This window comes from Homalodisca vitripennis, chromosome 4, assembly GCF_021130785.1.
Source record: "Homalodisca vitripennis isolate AUS2020 chromosome 4, UT_GWSS_2.1, whole genome shotgun sequence".
NCBI classification, from domain to species: domain Eukaryota; kingdom Metazoa; phylum Arthropoda; class Insecta; order Hemiptera; family Cicadellidae; genus Homalodisca; species Homalodisca vitripennis.
This window is the reverse complement of record NC_060210.1, coordinates 8,582,503-8,609,784: the sequence shown is the minus strand read 5'-3', so window position 1 is coordinate 8,609,784 and position 27,282 is coordinate 8,582,503. Positions and strand designations below refer to the sequence as shown.

The following is a 27,282-nucleotide window of genomic DNA, read 5'->3' as shown; positions in this document are numbered from 1 at the left end:
ACTACGATTTCATTTTTTATATTAAGGTCATTTTTATATTAAAAAACCTTAAGGTAAAATAGCAGTATGGCAGTTTACGTCCCGCTGAAAAGTGTTACAGGTAACAAAGAATCTGTTATCTAACACAGAATCATGTCTTGAAGCTTTTCATGATTTAAAAATTATGACTTTATCTTGTTTACACATTTATAAATATCTGTTAGATGTGAACGGAAACCTTTTGTAACTAAACTCAGGCAGGATATTCATTATTGTGGTACAAGAACAAAAAAATTATAAATTATCATCAATGACACCACAAAAAATAAAAAGGAGCCATATTTGTATGAAAATATAATTGTTTAACCTACCAAAGCCGCTAAGACAGTGATAGTAGTTCAATTTAAATAAATTACAAATAACTGGTATTTAATTTTAACTGTGTGTAGCTTATTTTAATTAACTACTTATAGAAGATCTGTTACTGTACAGTTTCCAGGATCTAAGGAATGTTAAATGAAAAAATTTATTGTAAATTTATTAACACTATGTTTTTACTTTACGCTTTCTTCATGTTCTCTAACATGTATTGCTAGTACTGACTTTGCCAATTGCACCATTTAAAAAATTATTCTAATGACAATAAACTTCTGAGTTCCTTTTTTACTGACAGTGCTTTTGCGGTACTATACTCACTTGGGTGTCATGGCCTGAGCACGCAAATCATGCCTAAGCAGACGATCTTGTTTTATGGTGTCAACTGCGGTCTCTCGTTCTAAATCAATTCCCAGACTCTCCAGGAAATGCACACACGTGATACGACGCTTCGACTCCCATCGGCTGTCCACCGTACTGGCTGACAGCTCCTCCAGCCCCGGCATGTCACCATCATTCATCGAATTCATCACTACTCGTTTTATATCCTTGAAACCTGGAAAATTGAATTTATTTATCTGTAGGCCTTCTCGGGTAGGGTAGGTTGGGCCACTTGCGTGACATTCAGGTAATTGGGTCAGATAAGTTTTTCTAATATTTTACTGAAAACATACAAAAAAGTGTTGTCTTTATAATGTCTAAGTACACTGAATATCCTAAATTTAAATTACTGTTACAGTTTTGTTTTGAAAAGTTAACAGTTCATATTATTTTATGTTTGTTTATAAAAGATTAATAAATAACTTAGGAGTTTATACCACATAAGTACACACATACACAGGAATCCATACAAGAAGAAGAACATACACCCATGCAATTTTGATAACTTACAATAAACATATATAAATTAATAGATTTTAAAATTAAGAAAAACTAGCAACCTATTTTAGAGTTAAAATTAACATAAAACAGATTATCATACATATAAGATAGAAATACATAAAATATTGTAAAATTGAATCATCAGATAAAAAAAATAATTTCTTTAGACCAAATACCACAGAATAGATTAAATCTTAATATCAAGGAGATTGTTATGCAAAGTAAGTTTACAACACCTGGAGTTATAAAGTGAATTTAGATCAGCTGGTGACTTTACAATAATGGAATTTTTATTCTTTTGAATGATGGTTTAATAGGAGACTGAGAAGAAGCATTTCTCATCAAAGTTAATAAACATTTGAGTTATTGAATACAGTAATACTTTTATTATTTGTATTAAATTGGTGAATCTCAATTTTTGAATCCAAGAACAGAAAAGACATTTTACTAGATGATGAACACTTGAATATTGGATGACAACCAGAACTCTCAGATCTGCAAAGATTACTACTACCAATATTAAATCTAAACTAAACCGACAAGGATGATTGGAAGATGAATAAGTGTCAATGGAACATATAAAGTAAAACTGGATTTGAACTCAAGTAAGATCTACCCAATTTAAGATTCCAAATCTTACAAAATTCAAAACTATTTTTGTATAAATTCAAATTTAACATGTATCTCAATTTTTCCTACATTGGATATAACTTTTTTTATGTGCCCATGGCAGTATAATCTACGAAACCCTGTATGTGACAAATAAACTCAATAGCAATTATTGTAAATCAAACGTTTATTTATTTTATATCAACAGCTAGTTAAGCAAGGGCAAAGAACAGGTTAAATAAATAAATAAAGCAAAAAGATAAATTTAACATTACTTAAACCGATATTGTATAAATGATTTATATCTGTTACCTAGACTGATCACACATACCTAAATCCCCTTCTAGGCACTTGAATTTTTCCACACTCTATTACATACGAACATTAGTATTGTGCCGAGGGCACAACAGTTAGTTAGCAGGTGGTCAGATAGGCATAGTTGTCTTGCATGATAGAGGGCGCTACTGACGCCGGTTATCAAAGGTCGGGGGAGTCGCTCAAAAGACGAGCGCAGTTGTTCCGGTGGCTCCGTGGCTGTATGGGTGAGATCCTTCCAATAGTTCTTAGGACTTAATTTGGTTAATTTTAGGGGAATTATATTATGGTGCTTTTTTACAGAAGATGCTATTACCATTTATAAATGTGGTGCACCTTAGTTGCTGTCTGAATAGGATCACGATAGTTTTAAAACCGGGGGGATTAGATTGAATTAAATTATATTTTCTAAACTAAAACATCTATCAAAGCTGGCTGTCTCTGCACCTTGAGGGGTGTCCACCTCGACCTCGGGCTCCTAAAGCTTAAATTAGTTGGTGAATTGCAAATTGGCGGGGTCAAATTATTTATTACCCGAGACAAGAATCAATTTTTCGTTCACGCACGTGCTTAGAAACGTTGCAGATGGTAGCAGAGCGATAACCTCAAGGTGTGGATCAGTCTGTGATAGATTTTTGTTTTAAAATTAAATAAGGTAAATTAATATTATTTTGCATTATCATTTAATTCATTGTAATGTTCTAAATTCACTAGTATAGGAGGGCAAGCCTCGTGGGTTCATGCAGGAGGAAACGGGTTCAATCGGCAGACCTGATCGGGCATGAAATTAGTGATTAGCCTGTTAGTTATCATGAATTAGAAAGTAATTTGGTCTGTCCGTTTGTACGTCTTTCCGGTATCCTTAGCGTTTAACAAAAGATTGAATTGGCCGATTTGGGTATTTATAGTGTAAAGTTCATTAAATAAAGGGTGTTCATTAATAACTAAAACAAAGAAATGGGATCATAGCATGTTGCATAGTATTCGAATTGTACTTGGATTATTAAATCGAATAAGTTGGAAAATTTATTAATTTATAAGTCTAAATTGGAGCATGTTAGTTTTATGTTAGATGGAAAATATTTAATATTATTAAACGGGAGACAGAAATTGTTTAGGAAGGGAAAACATTACCATGAAGGAAAATTAGCATGTCATACTCGATTTCAACATAAATAATTGTTATTTAAAATTTCTGTTAAATAAGATATTATTAAGATATTAATTAGAAGGATTATATACAGGAATTTTTTTATTTTGAATATTAGTTAAGGGGTACAATAGTACAATATTCTCGCTTAAATCTTAAATAATAACTTATTAACCCCTAGGGTAAAGTTAATTATAAAAGTAACATTATTACTTGATTTCAGTAATTAATTGGATACTCTTAAATTAAAGACTTATTGGTTGGAAATGTAGTGTTATTAGAGGGTGTTGGTTAAAAAGTCAATTCATTAAAATTCTAACTTACATTATTGCTCATACCATACAGAAATTGTTTTAATACATTGTATATATTGTATTAAATTTTAGAATATGTATCTTAAAATTATATTGGTGAGTAATAACATGAATTTTCCTCTTCTAAATTAAATTTCATGTGTTACAAATAGGTACATGGAACTACTGCAGTGTTTAATACATAGGGAGTAATTAAGGTTCACATATAAATACATGTGTAAGGAATAAATAAATAACGAAACTATCAACCGAGGAAAAGGGCTGTGACCTCAAACCTTATCACTAGAGCTCAGCTGATTGACTGATAACACAGTCCCTTGGTTAGTGATAGTAAACTAGGGTATTCATTCACAAAATACAACATATTATATTAGATGCTTAGCATACACGTGTTAACAATTGTTGTAAGAAATTCATAAATAGTAAAATCACCAATTTTAATTTAATAGTAATTAATAGTAACTTGATCAATAACTTGAACTTAATTATTACTTAATCTTAAGTTCTGAAACAGCATTAATAAATACCATTAAGAAAGTTTTTATAGTTGTGTAATTTTTATTGCGTTTGATTGAAGTGAGTATCATATGACCCGGATAAGAGGTTTCGCTTAAATAAATAAATGTCCTCTATAAAACAATTTTTGAACAAACAATTCTAGGTGTCCATAAATCTTTACTGTACATACTGGATTTTTATTGTAATAGTTGGCACCAGTTATAAACTACGTATAATTAAATCTTACACTAATTTTCAAACTTTACCTTGAATACCATACTATATTATATAAAAGAATAATGAATGTGTTTTTACTTGGCGACTCTCACTTAAAACGGCTTATGAATTTCCCACATTCCTTAGAAATTAATATTTATCCTATTATTACCATGGGAGGTTTTACAGTTTCTAATCTTAAAAAAAACATTAAGATAAAACAAACAATAATTCCGAATAATCAAGTTATTTTAGTTTCAATAGGCACAAACGATATTCTGCAAAACAAAGCTATGCAACAGTTAAGAGATCAATACCGATCGCTTATCAGGCTAATAAGAATTAAATATAGTCCGTCTAAAATCCTCTTAATGAAAGTGCCTTTATCCCCTAGAATTAAATCTGGTAGTTTGCACCTGAACGCAATTAACAGTTTCAACTCATACTTGTCCACATTCAAAAGTCATGAAATACGATTAGTCGACATTAATCCTGTGGTAACTCAGGGCTATACTAGGGGGACAGGCAACCTAAAATATTTTGAATTGCAATATTTTAATGGGAAACCAGATTTATTACATTTGAATGGGCAGGGATACGCGGTTCTTTTTCAAATAATTAGGGAGGCCTTAGAGAGTTAAACAAATGTCACATACAACTTTGCCCGGTAGAATCGTCCGGTATTGAGCTCAGGGGTAGGCCATCCGCAACTATCGTATTATTGTTATTGTTATTTGATCTATAGTTGTTTTGGGAATCTGTGTGCTTTGGTATTAATATGTCGTCTGACGAAGATATCCAAATTTCGGATGAAAGTCTGAATTGGATTTACAAACTTGATAGGGATCAACTCAAGATACAGTGTGACAAATTCAAATTAGCTAGTGGGACGGTCCGGCAGATGAGGGCTGCGCTATCGGATTTTGTAAAATCACAAAAGAAAATTGACTCGGAGTGGGTTCCGTCTAGTAGCCGAATCAATGACGGTATGGGACTTAACTTAATATCTGGAAACAATTTCGAAGAGGAAAGGTCTGATGTTACCAAAGTAAATGTGGACGTAAACGAACGGGAAACCCCAGGTAGTATTAAAAATAACGGTCTTACAGAAAATCAAAATGATGATAAGGAATCGAATCAACAGAAACCCTCGGTTAATGGTATTGCAGTGCCAACAACATCATCCAACGCCGCGTTAGGAGACCCAATGTCTTTGATTTTTCAGCTGCAACAATCAACAATGGAAGTTATAAAGCAGACAGCTGACAGTTTTAATAGGAACCTAGCTACGGCATTAAATCCTCCACCGTATAGTCAGGATGGTTCAAGTTCAGTTTTGAGGGATGTTGTTGCCGCCTTACCTTATAATTCCGGTGGAGATCCGCATAAAATACTTAAATTTCTTTCGCAAATCTTCCAAATCTTTAATTTGAAGATAACTTCAGATCAAAGCGTAATTTTGAATATTTTACCCAAAACTGAAGGGCGTCTGCGAAACATTTTCCACGAAGCGGTAACTCAAAAATTAGACTGGCCACAGCTTAGAAAATTAATCATAAGAGCATTCTTCCCTGGAAGATTACTTCGGGAGGCAATAAGTCGACATGTGTACAGGACTCAACGCCAACAAGAGCGGTTTACCGATTTTGTAGATGATATCCGAGCTATGTGTGCTATCTTAACTCCGGAAGCCGAGGATCATGATATTTTTGAAACAATAATGGGAGGAATTTTGCCTGATACACGAGCTTGTTTTGCGGGACTGCCTACTCCGTCACACCTACAGAATTTGATAGAGATGGGTTCCACTATCGATGGTATTAGGGAATTTAATGTTCAGCAAACCCCTTCTCGGCCTAATGCAAACTACACCTTGTACCCGTATAGAAAAAGTAGTGAGTCATATAACTCAAATTGGCCTCGAGACAGTAGATATGGTAATATTTCGGGCCGAAATAATAGCTCCGGTAACAGGGGATGGTTACAACACAGACGGGGCGCTGATAATAACGCCGGACCCAGTGATACAGGAACAAGTGCCCAGTACTCGGGTCGCCCAAATCATGTGGTTGCAGAGGTAAATAATAGCACGAGAAGAACTTACTCACACACCAATCCTACACGAAGAGAGATTGCAGGCACTCCGGTGGGTCAGCAAGCAACAGACAGGGAGTACTCGGAACGAACACGGTATCATGGTGACAGGCGAGTACCTTGGAGGGGTCGTGGAGGCAATACTGGTGGTAGTTCTCATAATTATCGGGAAAATAATAATTTAAACAACTCAAGGGGACGTTGGTAGGCAGGCCCTACGCCCCCTTTAAAGCTTTGTCCGTGGTAAGACCTGCCAATGCCTTTAAAACTGGGGTTCCCAAGTCAGACTTGATGTATATTCCAATGCAATTTGGGAGAGTTACCTTATTCGGTCTCCTTGACACAGGTTCATCTAGAACCATAATAAGTGCCAGTGCGCTAAAACAGTTGAGCAATGAAAAGGGTGTTCTGAAAGGAATAAAGCCCACAGATTGTACCGGTATCGTCGCAAATGGCCAGCCGATTAATTTCATAGATGAGAGTTATATTCATTTCAAAATAAATTACTGTTCATGGACCTTTCCTTTTTTAGTAGCCGAGGAATTGCCTGTTTCAATTATTTTAGGGTTTAACTTTATGCAAGCTTCGGGTATGATTATAAACACGGTAAGGAAAACAGTGACATTTAATTTTAATACCTCATTGGTTTTAGCAAATTTGGAAGCCAAGGTCGTGGACGATTCGAACCCTAAAGGACCAAGTTTTGGTGAATCTCTTAATCAGTCTCAGATAAATGAATTGAAACATATAATCAGTAGCTACCCAAATACGATTACCAAGACACTAGGAAGGACAAAATTAATTGAGTACAACATTAGAGTAATGTCAAATCAGTTGGTAAGGACTAGACCCTATCAGTATGCGCCTCCGAAGCAAATGTTGGTAGAAAAACACGTAAAATCGTTACTTGAACAGGGTGTAATTAGACCATCAAATTCACCATACAGCAGTCCAGCTTTTTTAGTTCCAAAAAAGAACGGTTCGCAAAGATTAGTAGTAAATTACCGGGGAATTAACAAAATAATTGAGTTAGAATCAACACCTATGCCTACTATTGAAAGCGCCTTCCAGTACCTCGGAAAATCTTCTTGGTATTCTACCATGGATTTAGTGAACGCATATAATCAGATTCCCTTACAGGAGGCGTCAAAAAAATATACCGCCTTCGTGACAAGTACGGGACAGTTTGAATGGAATTATGTTCCTTTCGGTTTAGCATCGGGGAGCATGGTTCTGGCGAATTTATTAAATAAGGTGCTTGGCGACTTAAAGTTTCAGTTTGTGTTCACATATTTTGACGATATTTTAATCTACAGTGATACATTTGAGGATCATTTAAAGCACATAAAACTGGTTTTGGATCGTTTGCGAGAGGCGGGACTCACTGTTAGCCCAGACAAAATGGTATTGGCCACTCAAAAAATTGAATTTTTGGGACACGTTTTTCAGCCAAATAAAGTTTCCATTAGTAATGAAAGAATTGAGCCCATAGAAAACTACCCAGAACCCAAAAATTTAAAGCAATTAAGTAGATTCTTAGGTATGTGCTCCTTTTATGCAAGATACATTAAAGATTTTTCTAGCATCGCTCAACCATTAAATGAATTGAAGAAAAAAGGGGTTAACTTTGTTTGGGGTCCACAGCAAAAAGTAGCTTTTAACACATTGAAACAGCGATTAACATCTGGGGCAGTGTTGAGACTACCTAATTTTGACATACCGTTTACGCTGCAAACAGACGCATCAGGTTCAGCCCTAGGAGCCGTATTGTCTCAGCGTATTGAGGGTAGTTTGGCCCCAATAGCATTTGCAAGCCGACCACTAAATCAACATGAGCGACATTATAGTACCTTTGAATTAGAAGCTCTCGCGGTAGTATTTGCCCTTAACAAATTTCGACCTTATCTAGAACATTCGGAATTCGATCTTTATACAGACAATAGTGCACTCAGCTGGTTATTAAATCATCCTAGACAAATTGGCAAAATTGCACGATGGGTTACATTCATAAATGCATTTAAATTTACGGTGCATCACATTAAAGGCAAGGACAATGTTGTGGCGGATTGCTTATCAAGAATATTTGAACATAAAAATGATGAACAGATAATTCCATCTACTTCAAAAGAGCAATCACCTCATTCGGTACTTCTTTTGTATGGGATACCCGAAGCATTTAAGGATGTTAAGGAGCATCAAAGGGACGACTTAAACATTAATGGCATAATTCGGCAGGTTCAAAGTCGTACGCCACCACCTAACTATTTTCTTCGTGACGGAATTTTAATGTATCGAGCACCAAATCATACACGACCTCGTATTGTAATTCCGGAAAAATTGATTCCAATGCTATTTAAAGTATATCACTGCTCGCCAACGTCTGCTCATTTGGGGATTTCAAAAACATGGTCTAGAGTATCCAAGTATTTTCATGGGGATCAGCTGCGTCAGCGTATTACGGGTATGGTGAAATCTTGCGTGGAATGTCAGCGTTGTAAACAGGCTCAAAACACGCGTGTGGGTCATCTTGCGTCCGAAGTCTACTCTGTACCTTTTGAACGTATATTTATCGATTTCATAGGACCACTCCCACGTTCAAAAAGAGGGAACAAATGGCTTTTAACGGTGGTAGATGGCTTTTCCAAATATTGTATAATGCTTCCCGCAAGAAACTGTACTGCTAAGACAGCCGTCAGCTTAATGGAAAAGGGAGTTTTCACGTACTTTGGATTCCCAAAATCGATTGTTTCCGATCATGGTAGTTGTTTTAGGTCAGAAATGTTCCAGGGCATGTGCCGATCACTCGGGATACAGCACGTACGAACAACAGTTTATTATCCGCAGCCATCACATGCCGAGAGAGTTAACAAAAATATTAAGGTAGCTCTCCGGGTTTTTCATCAAAAGGACCATTCAGAATGGGACCGTAATTTACATTTATTTCAAATCACTTTTAACTCTGCGGAACATGCTAGCACTGGATTTTCACCTGCCAAACTGTTTTTGGGATACAGCATTAGAAATCACTTGGAGAATATTTGGAATTTAGATGATTTGCTGCAGTTAGATGATAATCAAACTAATATCGAGGCGCGTTGGGCCCAGGCTTTTGAAAACCTTAAAATTGCTCATCAAAAGATAGCCTCAAGGTACAATATCAACAGGAAACCTGCTGCCTTCAAGGTTGGTGACACGGTAATGTACCGGTTGATCAATATTAGTCAGGCAGCGAAGAACATATCGGCTAAACTAAACCCGTTGTGGTCCCGGCCCCTTATTATTACACGTTTCACGTCTCCGGTGACAGTTTCCCTAAGCGACCCTAAAAGTAAGAAATTCGTGAGAAATGCCCATATCTCGCAATTAAAGCCATTTTCAGGTAAAATTTAAATAAATCGGAAAGTTAATACTATAAATAACCAGTTAGCTTGAGAGGCGGGGATGGTCCCTCAAGGTGCCAAAGAGAGACTTTGTGATACTATATATTAAGAATACACTTACATTTGAAAATATACATCTACTACAGATCGTCCTCAATGCGGGAGGCTTTTTCGACGCAGTTGTCACTAAGATCTGGGTTTGCGAAGCCTTGTTCACTTCTGCGTTTTGAGGCTGACTGCGTTGAGAGAACGGTTGGAAACACACACACATATACGAGGGAGGGTGATCCAAATCTGGCTATCCTTTTTTTATGTGAAGAAAAGAGCATATGCTACCAAATAATTTTTGTTTTATTATTTACATTTCAAACAGATGGTTGGACGAGGAGATCCCTAGCGCACCCTCATAACACTGACATTCATTACACAAACAAATATTCACATTAATATTAGTTCAGAATCGAATTTTACTACGGAAGTGATAGGAAAGTAGAATGTTGTGATATGGAATCTGTCTTGTATTATTTCATATAGAAATATAAATAAAATGAGAGTTGTATACAAATATGATAGATCAATAATGAAAGAGTGTTAGGTGGGTGAGTTTGTCATAGAGCATCGCCAATAAGTCGGACATGTGCCGTTCCAACCGAGTCAGATTTTTCACAAACTCTACGTAAGGAGTTTGCAAAATGGAGCGGAGATGGGAAAACCTTTTCTACAGTACTTGGGAAATTGTAACGTGACATTCACTTCGTTAGTGTAAGTAGGTTAATTTTAATTAGTTGGTTTTGGTGTAGGGTCTTTTAATTTCTCCTCATTTCTAAGCAGGCACGTCTTTAGGGAATGGAGTTCGTTTCCTCACCATCAATATTTTGTGACTGGGAATTGTTTTTACGATGACCGCTTGGGGGAGAGGAGGGCGCTCCCTTTCCCTCCTACGAGTATAGGTTAGTGGCACCCACTGATCGTGTGACCAGTCAGAGTCTCATTTGGAACAGTAAAAAAAAAGAAAATACGAAACAACATAATTACTCACAAACTGCCAACCTTTAAAATCCTACCTTTTCCTATTTGAGATAGAGTGACATCTTCCAGGTGATAAGTTAGAACCAGAGTAAATATATAAATACAGTCAACATTGATCTAACTATTAAGATATTTATTGACTTGAATATAAGGAATAGGATAATAATCATCTCGAGGAGTAGGAGGAGTTGAAATGAGCTCAATAAGTAGCCGTCACATCATGAGGGTTAGGAGGACATGCAGAAAAAAAAAAAAAAAAAAAAAAAAAAAAAAAAAAAAAACTACACCTATTTTTTTTAATGTTGAAGGCTTAAAGGTTACCTTCCTCCTTATCTCATCCTTTTCGATGTTTTCATTTACATAACACAAACTCACACGAGGTTCCAAAGGGACAAACCAATGACTGATTGTCTATACGGTGGTAGGGTGCAAAGGGGGGAAACAGATTTTGCATAAAGGCAGGGATGCATGTATGCCTTGTTCCAAGGTTATCGAGAAACTCACAATAATTAATTGTGAGTAGATTAGGTTTGGTGTCGGTGGTGAGGAAATGGGGGAACTAGAAATTCTATAGCAATCCATTTACCCCAGTAAGGTAGGTTAGGAAGACGTGCCTCAATGTGTGACGTACAATGTTGGTGTTGGGAGACATTATATACATAAAAAAAAAACTTTAGGGAAGGGGGAGAGGATGTGCCGAGGGCACAACAGTTAGTTAGCAGGTGGTCAGATAGGCATAGTTGTCTTGCATGATAGAGGGCGCTACTGACGCCGGTTATCAAAGGTCGGGGGAGTCGCTCAAAAGACGAGCGCAGTTGTTCCGGTGGCTCCGTGGCTGTATGGGTGAGATCCTTCCAATAGTTCTTAGGACTTAATTTGGTTAATTTTAGGGGAATTATACTATGGTGCTTTTTTACAGAAGATGCTATTACCATTTATAAATGTGGTGCACCTTAGTTGCTGTCTGAATAGGATCACGATAGTTTTAAAACCGGGGGGATTAGATTGAATTAAATTATATTTTCTAAACTAAAACATCTATCAAAGCTGGCTGTCTCTGCACCTTGAGGGGTGTCCACCTCGACCTCGGGCTCCTAAAGCTTAAATTAGTTGGTGAATTGCAAATTGGCGGGGTCAAATTATTTATTACCCGAGACAAGAATCAATTTTTCGTTCACGCACGTGCTTAGAAACGTTGCAGTATCACCCGTTTTGTGGTTAGTGTTTACAGGATACGATATGTGTGCCAAACATGACTACTATGTCAACTAACGCTAAACAATCTTTAAACCTGTCTGTCTATCACTCATTTTACGCTAAAAGCACATAGTTTATAATGTAACATAGGTACCTAGACGCATTGAATATTATAAGAAATCTGTCTTTCAATTCATGTTGACAGTTAAACTACAGAGTATATCTTGATTGTAACTTGTGTGGTGTCATTGTCAGATCCATATTTATATGGTGTGCAAAATAAAACTGCCTAATTTTCAAAACTGTCTATAGCCTGCTTTTTTTAACTGTTTTAGTTAAAACGTTGTTTAGCCCTACCACACCTCAAGAAGGGCTCTAATTGTTGCACTACAAACATCCAAGTATTCTTCTCTCCATGTTTGTTAACATGTCAGACGTGATTGATACTAATCATGTTACGATGTGTAACAGCAAGTATTTCTCTATATTGTTTTATATATAGTAATAGTTTTTGATATGACCTCCGAGAATAAAACAAGATCTCGGCTTATTGAAGACGCAATACCATCGGGCCAGACCTAAACCATAATTTTCCTTGGAAGCGGATGTTTAAAGCTGCATAGCACAATTACTCTGATGGGACAAAACATCACCCATTTAACACCTTCACTGTGACACGAGTCATGTACCAACTTTAGAACATCGAGGACAGTAGCAGTGTTGGTCCGCCGCACTCAAGTACTGACTTTAGAACATCGAGGACAGTAGCAGTGTGGGTCCGCGGCAGTCAATGTGCTAAACTATGATGCATCTCTAGTTATATTATATGTTGTTAACACATTCACTGCAACACGAGTCATGTACCGACTTTAGAACAGCGAGGACAGTAGCAGTGTGGGTCCGCGGCAGTCAATGTGCTAAACTATGATGCATCTCTTGTTATATTGTATATTATCACACCTTTACTTAGTCTTTTGCATAAATGAAAATACCCATAAGGTGTAATGGGCTTGTAACAGAAATGTCCTAAATGACTTGTGGGTACATAATTTTCACACACTGGTCAAAGGTGTCTATAAATTTCCTTTAATGAGCAAATTAAATTGATCATAACATTTTTTGAAAATAAAATGCTCACAATGCGTTATGAGTAAAATCTTCATGCAAGGGGTGGATTCAGAAAATGCGGACAACACATACTTACAAATATAATTAACTATTCGCTGTAGTTTGTGAATATCTTTGCGCATAAGAAATAATATGTCCTGTGGGTAGATTCCATCAACACCACGTGTCTCTGCAATATCTTCTGCTTGGCCAACAATCATTATTATCTGCTGCAAAACTATCTTCTCAACAACTGTTGCAGTGGTGAGCAGTGGGTTTGCACTATCTCCCAATCCGAACATCATCATCTGTATCTCTACAATAAAACATAAAAAGAAATTTGATAAAATAAGAAATACAAAATTTATACTCCGATATAATTAAATATAAAATGATATTATAATACAGTTATCTGTATTAATAAAATACAAAAACTTTCATTGATATTGTAAAATTCCTTTGCAGTGCATTCTAATTGCTTTCCCCCTCTACCTTCTTATATAGTGTCAATCGATGATTTGAAGGGATAACAGAATTACAGACATCCATTGTAATTAACTGTTACAATAGAAGAAACGTAAAGTTCTGAAATTGACATCTGCCGCCTTTTTTATGTATTATGATTTTTATGTAAACGCAAGTAATTATATAACATTAATTTACATTTTTTAAATATCTACAGTTTACCCGGTTACTCTGAAGTCCAGCCAGAACTACAGTTCCTAGGTGGTCTGAATAGAGGGACTCTGCAGTAGGTCCAAAAATGTTTTCAAGGCTTCAAAAATATCATGTCAGGCATGTCATAGCATGTGTTTAATATTTTTTTAAGCAATAAATATTCAAAATTTGAAATGAAAATGAATTAGATATCAATGATTTTCTCTGTAATATAATGAAAGAGCAATAGATAATACAGTGTTTAGTTTACTCTGAATTTATTGTAGAAACGTTTAACTATGTGGAGAAACGGCAAAAAGTGCCTCCCATTAAAAGGTTTTTAACTGTCACATCCGGGATAAAGATAAGGAAAAATAGTAATTAAGTTATATAATAAATAAGCATGGACTTCATTGTATATGTTTTTTCTCATTTATGACCATATGAGTTGTTTATCTATGGACAGATAAAACATCTGTGCACAAAAGTTTAAAGTATAACATACATAATATACTGCCCACTAATGTTAAGGTGGAATCCACTGAATATTTTTGTTTGATATTTCTTCCTTGTGCTTTGTAGGCAGGAGTGACAATGTATTTCCATTAAATAGGCTTTAACAAGTACCAAATCAAGGTGGAGTGTGGGTTACTTAACATTTGGATTATCCAGCCTTTTCACTTTTTCAGGCCAACCATCTGCACATTATTCCAAAGATAATCACAGCTTTAATGTATATACATACATATTGATGGTTTCGTGCATTTAAAAATACTTACCTTTAACAAACGATATGTTTTCCTTGGCTGCATCACCCTGGTTGCAAATTGAGTTCATTTTTTAGTGTATTAGAGGATTTATTCATCTGACTGCAAGAACTATCTTCCTAGAAAACAACATTCATTCTTAAAGATGGTTATCTAATTGAAAATGCATTGTATAAAACTACTGCTCACTAAAGGGGGTATGATGGTGTACATCCTAAATGTTGTATTATCTCATATAAGCATACACAGTACAGCTTAAAATTCATATGACCATCAAAATCAAATCATTTATTGCCACTGATCATCAATATGAAAAAGCATGGTATTTACAATTTTCATTTGAGTAACAATAATGCAACACAACACTCATTTTGTCAATAATTACAAAAAATATAACTGAAGTAGATAAAAGATTAAGATAAACGTAAGATTAGATTACGTAATATGCTGTTTATTTCAAAAAGTCATCTTTACATCACAGTTTAAAAACTCGTAAATACTACAAAATGGATTATTCTGTAATCAGATAGTTACATTATTCTTAAAACTATTAGGAGGAACAAACTGAGCAGAATCATGTAACTTATTAAAAATGGTGGACAATTTATTTTATGCGAGGAGTGAGTTTTTACCAGTATGTGCTTAGGAATATTAAGTTTATTCCTTATTCATTTATTCTCATTTCATTCATTTATATCATTTATTCCTTAAAGTGGGAGTGAATGTCTTTTCCGGTGGAAAACAGATGTAGGTTAGTTTTGTCAAATTAAGATGTGATAAATCTAAAGATTATAATGACTGTTACAATTTTGAGTTGTATAAACAGAGGTCGGCTTTGATCCAAATGGCCGGCTATAGTGTTCTTATACTTTTTTTTTTTATTAGCAGAATTTGTAAAATTGCAGTGGAACTGCCCTATAAAATCAAAACATGGTAATGTGTGATTGAAATAATCCAAACTAACCCATAAATTTTCCACAGAGACAATCAATCTCTCTCTTAATTTTCACAGCTAATAACTGACATGAGAAATACGTTTGCAGAAATTTTTCGTATAATCAAACCAAGTTAGTTTAGAAATGAAGATACCTAACAGTTTTAATGATCTTGCAGTGTCTTAAGTCTAATTTAAACTAATAAAAATAATTTTGAGTTTTGCCATTGCTGCACAACCACAACAAATAAAAGCAATTAAAAATTATCTGATCATCACAGTCATTTAATTATTTGTTTCTACATTGAGATTTAAACAAAATAGTCATGGTTTCAATAGTGTTAATTTTTACAGTTTGAATAGTTCGAAGCATAATTGTAAAGTAGACAAGGAAGGCCAGACTAAGGTAGGCTCTGTTAATATGACGCTGTGTAAATGCCCCAAGTAATTTAAGGTTTTGAGCCCAGAAACTGGAATCTAATATTATTACAATAGAAATAGTACAAAGTTATAGAGCTGGAATTGTGTGCAGCTAGCCTTGTGCACTGCTGATACAATTTGCTGACTCCAGGGCTAGCTAGCCTCTCGCACAGGCCCTAGTCCTTCATGATTGGCCACGGCCGCTGAGGCGATGACCGGCGCTTGACCTGCTGAGCCGGTGGTCGTCAGTCGCGTTCAAAATTATAAGTAGGTAACATCTCGGTCTGCGTCCTCTCTCTCCCATTAGTTATTGTAACATTGTTAAAATTATCTTCTAAATTTATTGTTTCTAAATTATTTTATAATATAATATTGTATACCATTAATTTAAAAAAACTGATTGTATAATTGAGTAAAGATTCGAAATTGAACTTATTATTCAGTCGCCACGTGATTACTTCATTTACCTGCGTCAAAACCATCGGAAGTTCTGATTAATTATCTAGCCAAGATTGGTGGAGTTACAGCTGTGTCGCTGTCCTACCATTTCATCAAAATCATACAGCCGTTAGCCATTACGTTAGTTATTTTGTTGCTTGTAATTGAACAGCCGATGTATTTGTTCTGTGTTGTATAAATACATGGATTTCGGGTTTAAAAATACCTGAAATCCAATGTGCAGAATCGATTTGTAATTCTTACTTAAAAAGAAAATTATGACAGATTAACTAGGTACTAATTACAGCACTATTGAAATAGCAAAAAAAACCAAAGTTACAGTAACTCAGCACAGGATTTAAAAGATACCTATAAAACAAATAAAATGCATTTAAGAACGAAAAAATATATGTGTTGAAAGTTTAGGCCTATACTTTTGTCCAAACAAATATAGTGTCAAAATATTTTTTTTATTTTTTCCACTTGAGGGCCTCTTTTGCTGGAATTACCCTTAACATGCCCAACAAAACACTCCGACACACCAATTCACTATGATTGGTGACTCGATCCAACCTACAGTACACGATATCTTATCTTGTGAAGTACTGACTTCTGCCCGGAGTGCTCAGATAACAGATACGCAATCAGTCCCAGCTGCAGATAATATTTACAGATATCCAGACAATGTACACAAACAGAACATTAAAACATTAAGAACTTAACTATTTATGTATATATTCTCTAAACTCATGTTAGCCTATTTGTCATTTGCACCCCCTAAAACCATATATATTTTTTGTTCAGAAGGATGAGGAGAATACGTTGATAACGTCAAATTCCAGATTTGCCAGGTCGGCCTTTAATCTTATAATTTCCTAACCACATACTGTCTAATTTGCATGTTGTCTGCTAAACTCGTAAATGACATCAAATCATATATTTGTATGGTAACAGATGATATTTGTTTATTACTACAGATTGGTAATTTTACACATATAAAACTGCCAGAGTGTTTGTTGCTGTTGAGTGTAGAGTAGAATTCAGAAACACCACCATCAACAATCCAACTATGTTTGTAGGCTGCTCTAGCTAAAGTTCACTATAGTTACTAAATCTTGTACTTGCCAGGAACTTCCTCTAGGTTCACTTTACTCAACTCCAAGTTATAATTATTGGTCCAAACCATTTAAACTCAAGTAGAGGATAAAAGTATGTTCAAAATCGCTTCTTTCTTCTTTATTCAATATCCAAATCCAGTTCTATTGATTATTTTCTACTTGAGTAGGCCTACAGGCCTACACACCTGACATCAGGTTTAGCATGGATATATAAGCAAATTAATAAGCCGATCATCTAAAAGTATGTAGCCTACAAGTTAGGCCTATGAAACTCCTACCATAGGAACGTATGTAGTGGAGAAAAGGAATAAATAACTGTACAAATTAATATTTTTGAATAACTGAAATAGATACCTTATAAAATCATCAGTCAGATGCAACAAATCTATCACAGAATAAGTTTCGTGGATTTTATTTTAAGTTGGCGTTGGACATCACAAATATACAACTAACCTGCCCAAACAACTAATGTTTACAACATACACATACAAAACAACTAAACCATACATACAGAATACAGAAATCTTTATTCACAGTCTTGGAGATCGGAATGGTGTCAATACAATTAACCCTTTCACCGCCAAGAGCCGATGTCATCGGCTCTGCAGTTTGATCGTAAAAACGCCGAGAGCCGATGTCATGTATATTATATATTATGTAGGATGTATACAATGTTTTAGTTTAAAATTATACCACATTTAGAAGTTCATTTATTTAATGTTAATGTAAGCTAGCAAAGTTCAATTAAATAAGTTTATTAGTGCTGCTGGACTGACTTAAGAACTCTAATCCTGCACACAGACGTGGAGTCTCTGCAGGTATTATTCCAATTTTTGTTTTACTATTTTATAAGTCAATTTGTATTCATGAATTGTTTGGAAATAAATAAATGAAATGAAATGAAATGTCTACTCAAAATCGCCGAGGGCCGATGACATCTTTTTTTTTTTTTTTTTTTTTATCTTTTTGTTTAGCGTTAAGGCTAATAGGCTTTGGGGAATCCATGAAGCCTCGATGTGCGATAACTATTATTCTGTGGTTGTCATGTTAATAAGGTATTCAGCAGTATTAGTCAATCCATATACATGTATATCTAATAGACATATTCGAAGATATTAATGGTTATACATGAATGTTTCAGTAGTGTACTGTAGTGTTTCGTTAGTCACTCAAAAGATGGGAGTTTGGGAATCTAAGACATAGGTGGGAAGATAGGGGATGGAATGGTGTGGTTGTTAGGAGAGCTTCGCCAGGGGCCATCATTCAGGCGGTGTTAGGAGAGCTTCTCGCCAGGGGCCTATTCCCAAGGTTACATTCCTATCCCGAAAGGTTGATTTTCTGTTGTGTATATTCAGTTTAAGTTGCCTATATCCTTCGTTTAATTGCAACTAGAAAACTATTTAGTTCTTTGATTTTGATCTATCATTGGTTTGTAATACTTCAGATAAGTTCACATTATTTAACCAAATTGTTTTTACTAATTAATTTGAACTAGAAACTATTTAGTTTCTTTGAAAATTTGACTATCATTGGTTTGTAATACTCAAAAAGTTCACATTATTTACCCAAATACTTACTATATTAATTTGGAAATTTGTTTTAGCATGGTTCATTTGCCGGGCATCTGAAAACATATATGCTCTAAAGTTTCGTTTTAAATTACATCTTAAGCATACCTAAAAATACTTACCTATAGTAACTATTTAGTATTTTGTATATGTCCAACTCTTAATCTAAGTAGGTTAAACTATCTCCATCTTTTAAACTTGACATTTTTGAACCAACTTTGTTTTGGGACTGGAATCTACAATATTTGTTTGTACCATTTTGCTTTATTTGAACCTAAAAAGTATTCATTAAATTTAGCATGGTATAGTATTTTTTGATACGCCTTAAAATCGTCAAATGGTAATGTTAAATTCTACTAGTCTGATGCCATCTGTTATTGCTTTCCTTAGCTAAACTGTCCACTTTTTCGTTTTTCCAGCGATACCTACCTATGTGACCCGGTATCCACTGTATAATGATATTTTTCTTTGTCACTAATATTTCATAAACTATTGTTATAATAATACTTTGATTATCATTATTCGACCCCTCCATGCTTTTTTCTATGGCTATTACTGCAGCCTTGAGAATCAGTTAAGATTATAAAATCGTTTGTTATTTAGATTACTTATGTTGTTGAATACTTTTCAAAATTGCTACTAACTCCGCAGTATAACTTGAAGAGTACTACTTATAAAGTATATTTTTGGCTGAGATATTAAGTTGTGGTATCCAGAAGGCAGAGCCAACCCCTTCTACAGATTTGGATCCATCTGTGTAAACACGAATGTAATCTTTGAAGGTTATTTTAGTTTGTCTCTTACTATTTGTTTTGTAACATTTTCATTTTGTTGGTTCTTGATAATTTTGTTGTGTCTAGTATAAATGCATTACTGGTAGGTGTTACCTTTCTATTTATTAAGAAGAGGGGTTCATCAAAAATCCCAAATATTCTTAAATACTACATCAGTAATTATGTTTAATATATAATCTGACTAATATTATTCAAGGATTGTAGAAATAAAGGGACCCTTTTGTTTGCCCAATATTGCATGTCAGTATATATTGAGCTAAGATACATTAAACTTGTATAAGCAGGGTGATTATTTTGCGAATTTGCGAAACTATTTTGTAAACTACCCTATCGGCTAGTAGCTGTCGCCTTAAGTTTAAAGGCATTACAGATGCTTCTGCATGTAATTTACAATAGGGGAAGATTTAAAAAGCCCCAAGGGCAATTCTCAGTGCCTGATTTTGTAAATTATCAATCTTATTCAACTCAGTTTTAGTGCTATGTCCGTAGAGGAAACATCCTATAATCTAGCTTACTTCTTATCACACTCTTATAAATCTGTAATATAAATTCAGGTGAGCTCCCTGAGTTCTGCAACTGACAGATTTAAGGATATTCAAGTCTTTCCAGCATTGTTGAAGAATACTATTGATATGAGTCTTAAAAAGTTAGCTTATTGTCGATGTATATGCCTAACACTTTAATTGTGTCTACTACAGGTAAACACTGATCTTTTATAAAGTACTGTAGATTAGGGTCATTATTTTTTTTTTCTAGATACAACTAGTATATTTACATTTTTTTGCATTGAAGTCCATGTGTAGGATCTCGAAATATTCAACCAGCCCATTAATAGCTAGTTGCATATGATTTTGAACCATGTCATAATTTTTTATGTGCGGAATATAGCAGTATATCATCTGCATATTGCACAGATTTGACTTGAGGTGGTAAAGCATATTTTATATGTGATGTATAAAAGGGAGAATAACAAGGGACTGAGAACACAGCCCTGTGGGCAAGCCTCTGTTAACTACCCTAGTGAAAGTATACTTAGGATTTAATAAAACTTAATTTTCTATTTATCAGCCAGTTGTGGCAGTATATTAAGAACTTAGATGGAATACCTAGGCTAGATAATCTATCTATCAATGCCGGTATAAAAACATTATCATATGCACTAGAAAATATCTAATGCTGCAGCAACAGTTGTTTCGTTAAATGATAAGGCTGTTTAGAGTGTCGGTTACAAAATGTAATAGGTAATCACTACAACCCTTCATTTTTCTGAAAACCATATTGAGTCTCAGAGACCAAATTGAGTTTTTCGGCCAAAACCATTCTAACCTATTTTTAATTAGTGAATTCATAAGCTTAGCTAAACAAGATATTAACGAAATTGGTCTGTTATGATTCTTCTGAGTTCTTATTTTTATTAGGTTTAAGCAAAGCAATAATCCTGAAAATTGCTTCCATGTTGTGGGTATGTCTATATGTCCATTCCATATTTCATTAAATATTGCAAGGAGCATTTTAAGGGCATTTTCTGGCAGGTTTTTAATAATTCTGTACGATATACCGTCAAGACCTGGAGAAGTGTCTTTATTTTTATTTTTGATAGCTATCAGTAATTCTTGAAAAGAAAAGTCTTTTTCTAGTGAATCATCAGAAGGTCTGTACAATTTCCTGTCAATATATTGCAATTCATTGACATGGGGCACATAGTCTGGGACTATGTGTTTCATAAAACCTTCACATAATTTTTCATTGTTATTTATAAAAGTGTCATTACTGTTATGACATTTGTTACCTTTTAACTTGCCTACAATTTTCCAGGCAAATGAGCTTGTCCTTTTTTCTCCCCTATATCCTGACACGTTTTTTCCCAACTCAATCTTTTGGCCAACTGAATTTCCTCTCTGGCTTTTAACTGAGCTATCTGAAATGTACGGTAGTTTACTGCCGTCATTTGTTTTCTAAATCTTGTAAATGCCAGTCTCCTTTGAGCAATAGCCCTGGAACAATTATCTGTCCACCAGGGTTTAGGAGAAAACCCTCTACTATTGTTTATTGGCATTTTAATTTTAGGTATGGATGTCTCACAGGCCTCTGTAATTATATTATATAGCTCATCCATTTTATTAAAGGATGTTGAAAGTTTTAATTCATTAACTTTATTTTCTACTGTCTTAGAAAAAAAACAAGCCAATTTGCTTTCTTAAAATTAAATTTGTTAATGACTAATATTTTTCCAATCTAGGTTATATTTACATGTTAAGTTAGTCATGTTAAAACTTATAACTATAGGAAAATGGTCACTACCATAGTATCTTGCATTATCTCCCAATTTTCTAGCTTTGAGTGCATATTGGGTGACACAAATGATAAATCTAAGGTAGAAAGTGTTTTGATCTAGAGTAGGTATTGTAGTGTGTCTGTAATCATTAAGTAAAAATTAGAAGGGATTTGTTATATTCCGTAAAAATATCACTCCCTCTTGGATTGGGTGATCTGGGCTCCCCAGTAAGGATGGTGAGCATTTAGATCCCCGCAGAAAATTGAGTATCCATGGTCTTTATTAAACATATATTGTTCCCAAAATCTTCTCTTTATTTTATTTTTAGGTTTACAATTTATATATTGTATATATGAACAGGTTTATTATAATTGTTTATTTCAATACCAATTAATTGTGTACATTTGTCGTTGTAACTTAGTGTTTTTGTGTAAGTTACTGATTTGTGTATTATCATAGCTACACCTCCATATCCATCAATCCTATCAACTTTTTCTATATTATAATTGTTATCTTTGATGTTATCATATTCTGTTAACCAAGTTTCTTGGATTAAACCTATTTGAATTTTATTTTTAGTAATTATTATATAAAATTCTGACCACTTGGGTTTTAGTGATCTTGCATTTCCACTGAATTATTTTCAATTCATTTAACATGTTTTGAAGTTGTTACTGCTGAAGTATTGCCAGTACCTTTATTTTGGTTCTGTTTTAGTGTCCTGTCAGTGGGCCCATTGCCCCTAGTCTTGGGATTACTGTCCGTAACCTTAAAAGGAGCTAAGAAATCTTCTATTTGTTTTTTATTATTAAAAGTAATAGGTGTAGATAGTAATTTGAATTTTATGTCATCTATTTTTTTTGTTAATTAGGGAACGTAAATGTTCCCTATCTTGTGATGTAGACTCAGGTTTTTTGTGTATTTTGGTTTAATCGTAAGTGAGTTCTGTTTGCCAGTTACAGTAAGTTTACTGGTATTATTACGGTTTGTATTTATGCTAGTGGTCTTATAATGATTATTACTGTGACTTCTTAGTCTATGGGAAGCATTCCTACTTAGCCCAACTGTAGATCTAGGTTTTTTAAGGTTAAAGTTACTCTCACTGCATTGGCTGTGTTGTTGTTCCGATATATACTCTTCAGTTTAGGGGAGGAAAAACATGTTGTGGTGTGACTACTGGGTGGTAATTTAAATTTATGTGCTGGTAGTTCAGGATAATTTACCTGATATTTGTGTATTTTAGTAGCAGCAGCGTAAGAGCTAGGCCTTATAACATGATTTTTAATTTTTTTTATATGTTATAGGGAAAAGTATTGACTAGCTGTGTTGGTAGTTCTTCCCTCATTGAGCTCATTCTATCCTTAATATTTCTTTGACGAGTAAATTCAGGACAAAATTTAGAGTTTACTACTATGAGTTACCTAGGCAGTGAATTACATTTTAAGGGGGCCTGGCATTCCTCTGAATGAAAGTCCTCCCACGCAGTTTCTACATATTCTATTATTGGTACATGGTGTGCTTGCAACATGTCCATAAGCAAAAACAACGAAAACATTGTTTTACTGGTATTCTGAATGTGTCTACCTTCATACGTACATAATTAAGTTTAACATACTGTGGTAGTATGTCTGAGTCATAAAGTGACTTTTACAAAAGAAGTTGGAACTAGGTCATTATTTACTCGTCTTTTAATTCTATTGGCAAATAAGATTTTACTCTCACTTTCCGTTTCGTTTAAGATTTCTTCATCAGAAATTTCTTTTTCAACATATATTACTCCTACAGAGTAAATTCTAATAGAGGGTAACGAAAGACATTTATATTGTGTTAAATATTGTGAGTCAACCAAATTATTGGCTGCTTCATAGTTTTTTGCATTTAACAGACAAATTTTTGCCAGAACGTTCAATATGATGAATGTCTGAGCAATGGTTTTTAATTATCTTACCAACAGAGAAAGGGTTTAACTTTACGTTTATCTTTGTCTTGAATGATGATTTCATAGGGTCCCTGATTGTCATACTTGTAATACCTTTTTGGTAAATATTTTTTTTTAATTCTGGAGTATTTTCTATCTGGTCAGTGGGGCTACATGGGTCATTGTCTCTTTTTCTTTTACCTTCATTATTATCTTTAGCAGTTTTATTTAAATAATCATGGTCTATAATAATAGATTTGAACCGCTTTTTGAGTTTCCTCCTCCTCGAGGGTTACCATGGCCAGACCTTCCGACATTGTCGGGGTCCGGCCGGGACAGGTTTGTGTAAAGATCGTGTATGTATAGGTTAGTGATTATTGGCTATTGTGAAATTGTAACTGAAATGTAAATTAAATTGTAATGTTAGGAATAAACAGAGATGGAAGAGATTTACATACTATTAGTTACCCAATACAACAGGTTGAAAGGAATTCAAATACACTTAACGAAGGAACTTGACAACCACAGATGAAGAAACACCTTTATGCACCAAAGTTCACGTACGAATCGATGAAAAAAAAAAAAAAAAAAAAGGGCCGATGACATCGGCCCACGTCCTTGGACCGAAAATCGCCATGAGCCGATGTCATCGGCTTTTAGTTATAATTTTATTTTTTTCGTTACTATAGTGATCACAAGTCATTATTATACATGTGGCGAAAGATAAAAAGGCATTCAATGTGAAAAACACATCAAGTATATAATCTATGACTAGTGTATATTACGGAATACGAACAATGAAACAGGATCTAATCAGCTGTGGCAGACATCAGCTGTTTGACGTTTCTGCCAACCCTTAAACTTAATGGTTTCAGTCTATTGTTGTTTACAGTTTGTACTGTAACCTTTCAAGTTTGCAAGTTTGTTTTATTGTGGCTACTATTTTTGTGCCACAAAAATAAAAGCATAATAATTATTATTATAAAAATAATCTTATTATTATATAAAAATAATATTATTATGCAAAATTACATTATAAAACTCATTTTTACTAGGTATATTTAATTTATTTAGTGTTACTATTATTATTTCAACCTGTTTTATAGGATTTCTTGAAGAGCATTATGTAAAAAATGTGTGAAACATTTAGTATTTCTTCTATGCCTATATTTAGTAAAAAATGTGTTATTTTAATTAAAGTGCTATACAAAATTTATTTCTAGTTTTTTTTACCTGAAATTTGCAGGAAATGTTGTTAACATAATATTCTTCAATAAAACGTATAAACTAATAACAGAAACAATATTAAAAAATATTTTATCTAATTTTAAAAATAAAAATTTACAAAAATTTCAAAGTTAAAAACTAAAAAATTTAGATTAAAAAAACAGTTTTGTTTTATTATTGATTCGAAATATATAGTATTACGGAGACTTTTATTGTCTACAAAACAAAACAAAAATTACGCAGATATCTCAATTTTTGACAGATTTATTGACGTTTCACTAAACCCTTACAATTAGTCAATATCGGCCGCGGCAGTTTTGGGGAGTGACATGCGATGCAGCGCCGGCGGTTTACGGCACACATCTGCAAACAGCGCGCGGCGTTTTTCGATATGAATCGGCCAAATTACTGTGGCAGCGAAAGGGTTAAATTACAAAGTCTTCAGTTTAGGTTAAAATTTTGCCAGTCCATGTACTCTTTGGCACTATAAAACGGCATCTTCGAGAACCAGCTAACTAGTTTCTTCTTCAGAGTCATTGGGTTGTCATCCTTCAGTTCTCGAGGAAGATTGTTGAAAAATCCCGCCCCGGCGTATGATGGCTTACGTTCATACAGAGTCAGGCGATGAGCAGGAAGGTTATAGTTTAACCCATTTCTGGTTTCATATTGGTGGACTTGCTCATTGCGTTTCAAAGCTTTGGTAGAGGCCAGAACAATGGATTCGACTATGTAGAGACTAATAACCGTTAACAGATTATGTGCTCTGAATACTTCTCTACAGCTATCACGCCATCCCACACCAAACATGATCTTCATAGCTTTCTTCTGTATTATCAATACTCGCTCCAGATGAGTGTGGGCAGCAGACCCCCAAACAGCAACTCCATATCTCAGATGACTTTCAAATAGGGCGTGATAAGCCACCAGTACAGCGTCTTGAGTGCTAGTAGACTTGACTCTTCTCAATGCAAAAAGAGAACTGCTAAGCTTTCGACAGAGATGGTCTAAATGGTCTTGCCAGGAGAGACGATCATCCAGCACAACTCCAAGATGTTTTGTGTTATTCACAGCAAGCAGATCTGGAAGTGGAGCAATCTCATCCTTTATGCTTCCAAAGGTAAGCTGCTTAGTTTTTGACTCATTAAAAATTAAGTCGTTGCTGCTGCAGTAATCTTCCGCGTAACCAAGCGCCACCAATGAATCGATCTCAAGAGATTCCGCTGAGCTTCCAGATGTCAAGAGAACAGAGTCGTCTGCGTACATGACTGTGTAGCAATGGTTGTTGAGAAATCCTGGAAGGTCGTTCGTAAAGAGGATGAAAAGAACCGGTCCAAGGACCGATCCCTGGGGCACACCCCGTGACATCGGGAGAAGACCGGATCTGATTTTCGACTTGCAATTATTCCGCACATCGTCCAGCTCCACCAACTGCTCTCTACCCTGAAGATAGTTGGAAATCCATCTCAGCGCAGTGTTCTTGAAGCCCAATAAACTAAGCTTCTCCAGAATCAGATCATGGCCAAGGCAATCGAATGCCTTGGTCATGTCAAGAAAGATGCCAGTGACTGTATCCCTTTCTTCAATTTTATCGATGATATGCTCAACCATGTCCATCAGTGCAGTTAAAGTCGACCTCCTCCTTAAAAATCCATGTTGTCGATCGGATTGAAGGTGATTTCGAGACATGTGATCAAACATTCGCCTGAGGACTATCTTCTCAATAACTTTTGAGAAAGTTGAGATTAGGGATATAGGCCTGAAATTGCCGACATCTTCTTTAGGACCCTTTTTATGCAGAGGAACCACTCTGGAAACTTTCAACTTGCTTGGAAATTCACCGAGCTTGAAGGATAAGTTTGTGATATGGACTAACGGAGCTACTAGCTCGTCACTGCAGTTTTTCAATATTTGTGAGGAGATCTCATCAAGCCCAGCAGATCTTTTTGGTTTTAGCTGTCGAATAATCTCACTCATCTCTTTTACATTAGTTGGGGATAAAACGGTCAGTGGAAACTCTACAT

General features: G+C 34.9%; 1 protein-coding gene across 3 annotated transcripts in view; it reads right to left on the bottom strand.

The window, feature by feature from the left end:
- The window catches only part of LOC124358932 (transcription initiation protein SPT3 homolog), a 45,625-nt gene extending 19,368 nt beyond the window's left edge, over positions 1–26,257 (bottom strand). Inside the window, exons 1-5 of one of the 3 annotated variants that reach the window (XM_046811202.1) lie at positions 25,691–26,257; positions 17,991–18,048; positions 14,582–14,688; positions 13,243–13,461; positions 676–910 (exon numbers count right to left, since the gene is read on the bottom strand). In XM_046811202.1, the coding sequence (XP_046667158.1) occupies positions 676–910; positions 13,243–13,461; positions 14,582–14,639 (512 nt within the window). In that variant the 5' untranslated portion in view covers positions 14,640–14,688; positions 17,991–18,048; positions 25,691–26,257. Of the gene's footprint in view, positions 1–675; positions 911–13,242; positions 13,462–14,581; positions 14,689–17,833; positions 18,140–25,690 lie in introns of those variants that run through there. The other 2 variants (XM_046811201.1, XM_046811200.1) reach the window with 2 other exon arrangements.
- Positions 26,258–27,282: the final 1,025 nt, after the last annotated feature.